The sequence below is a fragment of the Vombatus ursinus genome, unplaced genomic scaffold (genome assembly GCF_900497805.2).
Source record: "Vombatus ursinus unplaced genomic scaffold, bare-nosed wombat genome assembly UNPS02014781.1, whole genome shotgun sequence".
Lineage (NCBI taxonomy): Eukaryota > Metazoa > Chordata > Mammalia > Diprotodontia > Vombatidae > Vombatus > Vombatus ursinus.
The window spans coordinates 24,276,053-24,287,455 of NW_020954559.1; the positions used below are offsets into that span (position 1 = coordinate 24,276,053).

General features: G+C 35.2%; 1 protein-coding gene across 2 annotated transcripts in view; it reads right to left on the minus strand.

Annotated features, from left to right (window-relative positions):
- Positions 1 to 1,911: 1,911 nt before the first annotated feature.
- Positions 1,912 to 11,403, minus strand: part of LOC114046225 (interleukin-18 receptor 1-like) — a 46,847-nt gene continuing 37,355 nt past the window's right edge. The window contains exons 9-11 of one of the 2 annotated variants that reach the window (XM_027866466.1): positions 9,796 to 9,945; positions 5,371 to 5,529; positions 1,912 to 2,947 (exon numbers count right to left, since the gene is read on the minus strand). In XM_027866466.1, coding sequence (XP_027722267.1) covers positions 2,637 to 2,947; positions 5,371 to 5,529; positions 9,796 to 9,945 — 620 coding nt within the window. In that variant the 3' untranslated portion in view covers positions 1,912 to 2,636. Of the gene's footprint in view, positions 2,948 to 3,698; positions 3,828 to 5,370; positions 5,530 to 9,795; positions 9,946 to 11,403 lie in introns of those variants that run through there. The other variant, XM_027866467.1, reaches the window with a different exon arrangement.

Consider the following 11,403-nt stretch of genomic DNA (forward strand, 5'->3'; position numbering starts at 1 on the left):
ATGGAGGAGTAAACCTGGACCTTGCTCTTTACTGGTACAGTGAGTTTCTTGAACTGTGTAAATCTTAGAAAAGGGGACTCTACTCTCCAGTGACTCTGAGTTCTTTTCCCTATTTGTGGGGATAGGGTAGCTAAGGTAATACTATATGTATAGGTGCCATAGAGCGGGATTGTTTGACTCTTTAACAACCCTGAGTTCTTTCCCTTGTGTTGTGCCCTTACATCCTCCATGCCCTAAGCCCTGAATCCAGAGAAGTGCTACTGAAGGATGTTTTGCCTATCTGAGTACCTACTGAGGGCCCTTTTCCTTTTTATCAGAGACCTAGACATATAACCAAATTCTGATATTCCCAGGGAAAAGCCTGGGTATGGCTAAAACAAATCAATGTTCTCAAGGAAAACCTTGGGTGAGCCATGAGGCAAATGAAGAGATACCTAATAAGATTTCTCAATATTTAGACCCAGTTAATGTGAACCCAGAATTTCAGTTGTAGGTCATAGGTTAGCAACAATTATACATTAATCTCCTGAACAACTGGATGTTACTTATTGACAGGTAAGACTACTGAAATGATCGTGTAGTAGGCCTTACCGTATTTTCATTATTTCATTTATTTAGAAATTACCTTAGTCATTCCTTCAGTGTCAAAATATACCTGCCATCATTTCTCCCGAAGTTGGAGCAAATTTCCACAGCTCACCTTGCAGACTTTAATGACTTCCTTCCTTAACCTTATCAGATTTCACTTTAGTCCACCTATTCTTTTACCCATTCTTAACCATGGATACCTTTCAGGGAATCCAGGAACTTGGATGGGAAAAAGTTACATCTTTATTTTTACTGATCTCCTAACTGAAATTAAACGTTTTATTCAATTAAAAACAATACCACCACATTATTCTGAGAAGGGTTCACAAGCCTCAACAGACTGCCCAAAGGGTCTATGACACTGAAAAGGTTAAGAACCCCTGTTTTAATCTATACCAAAGACTTGATAGTAAGTATTGGCAGTAGGTGCATATCAATCTTATCATCCTGCTTAGAATTACATAAATCTTCCTTAAAAAGAAAAACACACAAAAAAACCCCACTGGTGAACCCATGTGGCTTCTGACCCATCCCTAAATATAAGTGAAATTAATATAGGCCAGCAATTTTCATACCTTTTATATCAGGATACCTTTAATTTCTTGAAAATTATTGAGGACCCCAAAGAGCTTTTGTTTATTGAATTATATCAATTGACACCTATATTACAAATTAAAATTAATCAAATTTTAAATTATTTATTAATTCATTTTAAAATAACCATGATGAACCCATTACATATTAGCAGAAATATTGTTCTTTTGAAAAATAATACTTACCCCAAAATAAGAGTAACTTTAAAAAATATATTTCTATAAATCTCTTTAATGTGTGCTTAATAGAAGACAGGTGGATTCTCATATCTGCTGCTGTATTCAGGGTGCTTTAATATATTGTTTTAGTTGAAGTCCTTGAAGAAAATCTGGCCTCACACAATACATAGTTGAAAAAAGGAAGAGTATTCTAAATAGGCAAATAATGCTTTAGTATTATTGTGAAAATAATTTTGACCTCACAGACCACCTGAAAAGGGGTTGGGGACCCCAAGGGAACTTGGGGACCACACCTGTAGAAAAGCTGATATAGAATAAACAAGTTTTTAATTTATTACAAATGATAAACCGCATAATTCTGTATGTTTTCCATACAAACAGATGACAAGGTTCTTAAGGCAGTTTTAAAGAAATTTTTAAGGATTTTTCTGTTGTTCAGTTGTTTGAGATGTATCCTTCTATCTGTGACCTCATTTGGGGTTTTCTTGGCAAAGATACTGGAGAGGTTTGCCATTTCCTTCTCCAACTCAGTTTATAGATAAGGAACTGAGGCAAACAAGGTTAACTGACTTAACTAGTCACACAGCTAGTAAGTGTCAGAGTCCAGATTTGATCTCAGATTAGTAATGCCTTACTGGAATAGTGGAAACCCAGTATGAAATAAGATGAATTGGTGGTAAGCAGAATATTCGGCCAGCAAGATACATATTCAGAAGGTTAAGGCCTTCCTTAACTTTGCAAGCCATATTTGTCATTTTCCCCTTCCTTCTGGTCTAAGATATTTCACATAAGCACTGAGGAGAAGTAGACAGTTATTGAGAGAGAGTGAAGGCATCTACCTCAATCTACATGAAATGTTCATGTCTCTCTTTTTAATAGGAACCACTCAATCCAATGGGATTCTTAGCATTCAAAACTAAGGATCTACACTCAAGCAAGTACAACATGCTTCAAAGTATATCCATCCTTCTCTGGGGACTGTAAGCAATACATAAGGTCAGGACAAAGCAAAAAGGGAGAGGAAAGAGAACTTCATTTAGGTCACTCTCACAATGATGAAGAGGAAGAGGTTTGTACCGATTCCAAAATAAGATTTATTTCAAATGAACTCTTCAGTTTGCTGAAATGAAGACAGGAGATTTTCATTTAAGTCTTTCATTACATAGTCTCATGATGTCTTTAAAACCAGCTACTTGGCATGGTCCTCTTGAAGACTAAACCTTTGGAAGAATGGGCAATGATTCATTTCCCAAGGGATCTGAAGAAAAAAACAATTCACTTGGCAATTTTGGCAGGCATCAAGTATCGAAGATTCTTCCAAAATCTTGAGTTGTAAGAAAGAGACTTATTTGCCTTCCACTTTAAAATCCTGTGAGATTTCAGAAGCTCCAAGGACTGTGGCAAGAATGTAAAGTCACTAATAGGTGTGAATTCGATTAAGATTATTTTAATTTTTCTTTCCACCAGTGCTTCATGGAGTCCACTTTCAAGTTCATATCTGACTTTATCACACATGTAATTTTCACTCAGGACAATGATTAGCCTTCTGCTTTTTTTAATCAATGAGTGGATGTCATCAACAATAGCTGATAATTAAAAATGTATATTTGGTTAGAGTAGCTAAAAGGATAGCCAGGAAATTGCAATCATCCAAAAATCTTTTAAAGAGGAGTAATATAGCTTAATCTATTTGTGGACCTTATAAAATTAGGGTGTCTTCTTGGAAGTCATAGCATTATTCCCATATAGAAAATGAGACTAAAAAGTTATTCCCAAATAGAAAACAAGACTAAAAAATAATTTTGTCAGACCTATTTAAAATTCATCTTTTCTGCATTATAATAACCTCACATTTACATAATATTTGAATTTATAAAATGTTTTCTTCAAAACCACCACATAAGGGAGATAGTACAAGTATTATCTCAGTTTTATAGTTAAGGAAACTGAATGTAGAAAAATAACATGACTTGCCCAAGTTAACATAATCATTATGAGTCTAAGGAAGGTTACAAATTCAGTATCTGAATTTTAAGTCCAGTGCTCTCATTCCACAAATATAGAGATTAGACCCACGATTTGATATAGAGAACTCTCAACTTAGAAAACTGCCTCTACCAATACAGGTAGTTAATTTCTCTGCATCATATAGTCTTAGAAAGTTGCCTAGACTACTAAGAGTTTAAGTGATCTGCTCATGGTCACAGTGTCAGTAAATGCCAAAGGGAAGATTTGAACTCAGGCAGCTCTAAGGGCAGCTAGCTGTCTACCCACTAAGCCATGGTGCCTCTCAAATGTCACTCAATAAATATAATGTATAATACACACCTGTGTATAAAGAAAACAGTGATTTTTCTTGATGACAAGAACGTAGAACAAAAGGGTATACCTAGGACATCAACCCTTTGATCCTTCCTCACTCAGCCCTTCTGATGTGCATGGATCATGCTTGGCATCATGAGATTGCTAAGAAGTTGAAAATAGTTTTCTTAACTCTAAATCAAATACAATTTCACACTGAAAGAAACCACAAATAACAGCAGGGAAAAAGCAGTTCAAAACAGAGCATTGAATGCCTGAAGGCTTTTCTAGCTAGTTAGCTAGGGGCAATTAGTTGTTGTGGGTTGCCATCTCTGGAAATCATCTGAGCTTTTTAGAGCTAAGATTCTGTAGCTGTGGTGTAGCAAAGAACCCACATCGCAGCTAAAGACCAGCACTGAAAGAAAAACCCAACCGCTGAGCACTAAATCAGCAGACACCTGCTGAGAGTGGCAGAAAACAGAATTGTGACGTCATCAGAGGAGATGAGCAGCTCTGCCCTATGAGTAACCCCAGTCCTATATTTTTCCTCTGTCTCCTCTTTCACTAGTAGTATGAGTTAACCATTAGGAGAGTGTACAAGAATATGTGTGGGGTGGAATTTTTCTTCTTAATTATGTGGTTTGATTAAGTATATTTTATTCAGAAATGACATTTTCTGGCTACTTAAAAATAAGCAAATGAACTGAAGAATGAATGAAAGAATCAAGGGAAGAATAAGCTATTTCAGTTTTGGTGAGAGGCAGAGGTTGAAAAATTGCTTTTCTCCTCCTCCTCCTACTGTTGGGTTCTTTCAATCTAAACACTTGAATTTGCAGGTGAAAATTCTTTTTAATGCCTTTCCACTCCTGTAATGCCAGTTATGACCCATGCAAATCATGGCAGCTAGGTAAAGACTGGATGGGGCTTTGTCCAACTCAACTTTTGCTCTGCACTCATGCCAGCAAAAAATTACCCTTACACACACACACATACACACACACACACACACACGCAAAATTCATTGATGTAGGTACTCTTACTGACATAGATCACAGCCACTCCGTAATCCCTACAACTGAAAAATTCATCACTTTCTGGTCAATTGGATGATGAACCTCTCCAAAAATTCATGAATAAAGAGGTAATGATCATTTCTTATACTTATCCACTACCAACTCGCCAATTTGCTTTATTTTTTTGTCAGCTGAAGCTTTGTCTTTGTAAAGACAAGTAAATATTTTTTGGAAGGATATCACTTGTACAAATTGCATAGTGGTTAGTTTCTTAATAGGGGGAACTGCTTTTGTCACACAAAATGTTTCATCAAAATAGGAACAGGATTCTGACTTTCTAGATCAAAGGAATTTGATTAGTTTAATATCAAAATTGATCTTAAAAACAGTATGCCCACCCCACAGTTTCAGAGAAATGTGCGAAACACAGAAAATAAACAGATTCTTAGAAAGGAAGTTACCAGGGCTACCACAATTAACATGTGTTTAGCTGCTGGGTAAACCTAAAATAAAAGCACAGATACCGAAGGTTTCTGTGTGCTGTTCCTTTTTTTTTTTCTTTTTTAGAAAAGACAAGAAAAAAGCAGTCATTTACAAGGTTAAAACACTATGTCATAACTACTTTTGTCCCTTTATCTTTTATTTAGACAGAAAACACCTTCACTGGTTTCCAACCCTAAATTCTTTTTGCTTACCTCCTCCAGGAATTATATCCCTTTCAAATATGCATAATTTATAGCCAAAATGTTTTTCCAAGGCTTCAGGTAAAATCTCTAGAGCAAACTTGTGCTCATCTCCATTATCTGGTTGGCAGTCTTTCAGGTAAGACACAAATGCATCATACTCTTTTCCATCTAAGGGGAAAAAATTTTTCTCTTAACTGATTGGATATGTAAATCAAATTTGATCCATACCATAATTTGAAGAAAATGTTCAAAATATTAATTATGCCTAGATATCACTTGAAAAAGTTATAATATCAGTTTTAACAGATATCCAGCTAAGAAATAGAGCACTCCCTGTCATATTAATGCATTTTAAGGAAACTTGAATGGAAATGCATATTAGGAGGTTTTATCTCATATATATATATATATGTACACACATATGTATATATATATACACATACATATATCAGATATGTATATATACACACATACATAATTTTTTCTATATACACATATATAATATATAATAAAACATTTTTATGGCTAAAATTTTTTCTGAACTTAGATAACTAATATATAAAAACTACCAAAAGATCATAATCAAAGAGCAGAAAAATATTTGCTTTAGCATACACCTCACATATGTCATTTTCTCCTCTAAGGAGATACATTTGTTGAATTTCTGTAATAAATTTTAGCCGTAATCATTTACTGAGTATAATATCAGGTAGGGATCAATCAACAAGTACTTAGTGAATGCCTACTCTGCTATTAGTTATTACTAAGTGCCTATTATGTGCCTAGCATTGTGTTAGACAGTGCAGGGGTAGGGAACCTGCAGCCTTGAGGCCACATGTGGCCCTCTAGGTCCTCAAGTGTGGCCCTTTGACTGAATCCAAACTTTTCAGCTATAGCCCCGAAGCCACGAGAAAGGGAAAGGGAAAGAAGTATAAGTTGCTCTGGGAATTGAAGACCTTAAAATCGAACTGTAGGGATGTCACACATACAAGAAAAAGTTAAATCACAGCAAATGGCTGACAAGCTAACTAATATTCCCATGAGTTGATAATGAAGGAAGGTAACCAATCATTTCTTTGTTACATGATAGCAGGAATGTCTGACCTTGGATTTGATTTATCTCTGTGACCAATCTAAATAACACTTCAAGTGATGGATATACTCAAGGGATAGAAAAAAAATAAAGATTGAGGAGTCTATACTAGAAAGGGGTGTACAAGACATTAATATAACATACTCCTTGATTTGTCATTACCTTTTAATAAGAAAGCTTCTTCTGGCATAGAGAAAAGCATTACTCACTGACAATAACACTACCCCTATTGGGTCCACAAGGATGTAATTGTTTGCTGCTCATGGAACAAAGGGGAAAACTGAGAAAGTGTTAGTTTAAAAAAAAAAGGACTCTTTGCATAATATTGCATAGGATACCCTTCCAAATTAGAAGATACTCCAAACTTCTAGGATCTTCCAATCTAGTTGAAGAGACAAAACATACAACAATGAAATAATAACAATCACAAAGCAACATAACAGCATGTGCAAAGTAACATGACAAAAATTGAAAAGCCATGAATGTTAATGAGACAGAAAGAAAATATGTTCAGAGTGGGAGATTATGGAATGCATCCTAGAAGACCTAAGTTTTAAGTCATGCCTCAAAGGACATGATGGATATAAATTAGTAGAGGAAGAAAGTATTACAAGGGATGGGAATATGAGAATGGTCTCATTTTGATGGCTAAGAGGACATATAACTGGCACAAATGGAATTGTAGGAGAGAATTCAGTATTCTTTTAAGAGTTACCTTACTAATCCATTAGTACTAATCCATTAGTACTAAACCATTTAGCAAGTCGTACCTGAAGACTATTGTGTTTTTTGGTCAGATTTTTAATATAAAATATTCCAGTAGCATAATTCATCACCTCAACAAGCTGTGCTTGAACTCATAAAATGTTGAAGTTGGAAAGGACCCTTTCATTTTACAGATAAGAAACATTTATACCTGTCAGCATGCTATTTTCTCTCCAACCAATTCCCGTCACACTTATCTTAAATATCTTTCAGTCTCACCAGCTTCAGGATGAAATTGTTTCCTACTTTACCTTTGTATGATTACTGAAGACTCATAGTAAATTTTCTTTTATATACTATCCCACATTCCTTATTTTAATCTATGTTAGGGCCTTTGAACTAAAACAGGGAATCACTATTGTGAACTGTTATTTTCCTATGGTGAAAAATAATTTTTTAGAATAAGATTCTAACTTTCTGAGATGTGCCATCATAACAGATTATGGAGTAAAGCTGGATCTTGAAACAGAAGACATATATAAAAGCACATATAATTGCACAGTTTAAGCACATTTTCAATAGAGGTAGGTTGTAATAAATAAACTAAGATAGATTCAAACCAACAAATGAACACATCTGACATTAGTGTGTATACAACCACAATTTAGCAATATGTTAATAGTCTATCCTGGAGCAAATATATAATGTTTTAAAAATTATTCTATGAATACTGAATTTTAGTCAAATCATATGCTTTATAGAGTTATTAGCAGATGAGTTATGTGTGTATGTGTTATGGACTTTTAAAATTTCCTAAAATAAATGTTTACTCCCAGGGATATTTTGAGCAGTTCTGTTTAACAAGGTTTCATTTCTCATTTCTTCCTGTTTAACTACTTCCCTACCTACCTACTCTAATTGGCTTATACTAAATAAGACACAGCTGCTTTGGAGGACTACTTGTGTAGAAGACAGAATAATGAATTAACCAGCAATTTTCCATTCATCAAAATTGCTGAACTTTTCATTTTGGAATTACATCTGTAATGCCCACTCTCCCAAAGGACCATCTGTTCCTAAGTTTATTGCACCTTAAAAAATCAAATGGTCCCATATATTTCATTGGTCCTACTAGCAAAAATAAATCCCCAAAAAACAAAAACATAATTTTAAAAAATGTACAAATATTCTATGATACAGTCTGATCATTTAAAATAAACACCCAAATAAGCATTTCTATGAATTGTCCAGCTTGAGAAAAATGAGCAGAAAAACTTAGTTAAGAATATTTCCAACTCAGATCCAAAATACCTAGAAAATACTTGTTTCAAAAACAGAGGAGGCTGTTTAAATTGCTGGACTTTGTTTGGGTCCTTTATAAAAGCCAAATTGTAAATATAATAGATTTCTCACAGTTTGCTACAGCTTCTCTTCACCAGAAAGCCATGCATCTCACAACCAAGCTTATGAGCTTTTTTGTTCTCACAGTGTTATTTTTTTTAATCTCCATAAATCCAACAGATTATAATTACCTTATCCTACATAATTTTAGGGTCATAGAATCAGACTCTGGCAGCTGGTTGGCACAGTGGATAGAGCACTGGGTCAGGAGTCAAGAAGACCTGAGCTCAAATCCAGTCTGTACTTACTAGCTGCGTGACCCTGGGCAAGTCACTTAATGCTGTTTGCCTTAGTTTACTCATCTGTAAAACAAGTTGGAGAAGGAAATGGCAAACCACTCCAGTAGTATCTTTGCCAAGAAAACCCCAAAAGGGTGTCACAAAGAGTTGGACATGACTGAAAATGACTAATCAACATCATAAATATAATACTTTAAAGTTTACAAAGTACATTACAAATATTATTTCATTTTATCTTTACAAAAAAACCTTGGGCTATGATTATTCTTGTTTTACTGAAGAGAAAACTGAATCAGACAAAGTTTAAGTGACTTGACAAGGGTCACATGGCTAGTAAGTGTATGGTCTGGATTTGAACTCATGACTTCCAGTCTCCAGATCCAGCACTCTATCCTCTGCCCCCCAAGTCATTTAGTGCTCATCCTTCATATTGCAAACGAGTAAACTTGGGTTCAAAATGACAAATGATTTGCCTGATGTCACACACTAGGGAGGGAAAGAGCTAATACTAGAAATAACTGAGGTTTTGTGACTCTGTATATAATGTTCCTTCCATTACCCAATGTTGCTCCTCTTGCCAGGCCAAAATAATCAACAGCAATTCAGCTTAATTCAACAAATATTTATTAAGAATATAACACTGCACAGCACATACAAAAGAAAAAGACCTATTTTTGAGGAGGTTCCCACATCTTTGAAGGGGACAAAACAGACAGACAAATAACTATAGAACAACCAGAGCAGAGTTTCTAGATAACATTTCGAAAACTGGAAGAGAGCACAGTAAAAACTCATTGAGTGCTAAGGTAATTCAAAGTGTCACCTCAGATAATGGGAGGTATTGTTTAGCCCTACAACCCTCTTTACTATTATATCTAACAACAAATATTATGTCATAACAATGCAATACAATTAAATGCACACTAACTTCTCATTTGAGAACGGAGTATATATATGAGACAAGAAAAGAAAGCCCAGTAAAGCGATAAAGTTTACCTGTTAAAGTCTCATCTCTTCTAATGAGGTCCCTGTAACATAAAAGTATATCAATTCTATAAATGACACACATAATCACTAGAAAGATGAATGCAGCTGAAGATACAAGGACAATAATGAAAATGTGTCTGGAAACATCAGCAGCACCTTCTGGGGAAAAAAGAGAAAGAAAAAAATTATTATTTTTTTAAATTAAAAATTTAATTATCCAGCCTCTTTAATGTCATCCACTCCCATTACAGATTTACAAACTCAAGCATTTACCCCTTTGGCTCAGTAAAATGTTCTCCCTTGAAGGCAAAATGGGATACATGTCACTGTTTTTCAGTGCAAAATCTGTGCAAATATTTATTTTGAGCCTTGAAGTAGTTGTATGGAAGCATTTTAAATCATGACACCTTTAAGGGTAGAAACTTAATGTGGGAGGAAAAAGGAGAAATGAAAGGAGAAGCATTTGGAAATAATGCAGCTATAAACTCAGGGACACAGCTATTATTCCAGTGCCAACAGTGCCCTTAAAGTTGGGGGAAAGTCCAGTTCTCTAGCAGGATTCTTAATTATAGCCTTTCATTTAAGAACTCTTCATTAATATAGCTGACCATCACGATTTCAGAGATAAAACAGACTGCACACCTTCTGTCATGGAGGTGACGGACTTAGGATGCATATTGAAACAAATATTTTTTGGACATAACCAATGTGGGAATTTGTTTTGCTTGACTTTGCATATTTGTCACCAAGGTTTTGCTTTTCTTTTTCTTTCTTTTTTTTCCCTCAGTGTTTGGGAGGAGATGGGAGGAAAATAATTTTTTATTAATTGAAAAAAAGGCATTTTAAAAAGAAATGAAAGTTTAAAAAAAAGAAAAAAGATGAAGGTGATATAAAAGCAAAGTATCAATTAAAATAAGATTTAATATAAATAAATAAAGCAAACAACCACAGATGTTCTAATATAATTAGCTATTAAAACAATACAGAAATGACTGTGGTTGTTAAGTAAGGGACCTGTCTAGTTAAGGCCAAGTCTATTTATCTCTGGACCTTTTACAGGACTAAACATCTTGCTTTCACTATATTCCTCATGCCTACTTCGCCACCATCCAGACCTCCTCGTTGGAGCAGAAGGAGCTTCCCCTCTCGCCTTTCCTCGATAATTGGTGACCTCGTATTGAAGGGGCAAGCAAGAGGAAAACTGGTGGTGGCAGAAGCACTGAAGGCAGTGGAGGTTGGGGGACTGGGAGCAGGAGGAAAGGCAGAAAAAGAAGTGAAAAAGAACAGCAGCAGCAGCAGCAACCCCTTGGGCTCACTTCTTAGACCCTCTCATCTCTTGGCCTCTCCGCTAGGGTACTGTGCATTGATGAGTCAAGCAAAAATCAACTGGACATGAAAATGATAAAGGACTTTCACACCTCCAGCTAGGAAGCAATATGTACATTATCTATATATATGTGTATATATGTGTATGTACATGTACATGTATACACACACACATATATGTATATATAAATGCTTGTGGATGAAGTGTTTGATGTACTTGTATCCTCATGAAGAAAAATAATTGTGGTCGAGAGTTTCATAATTCATCCAGTATTCCTTTGGTTTGCAGGG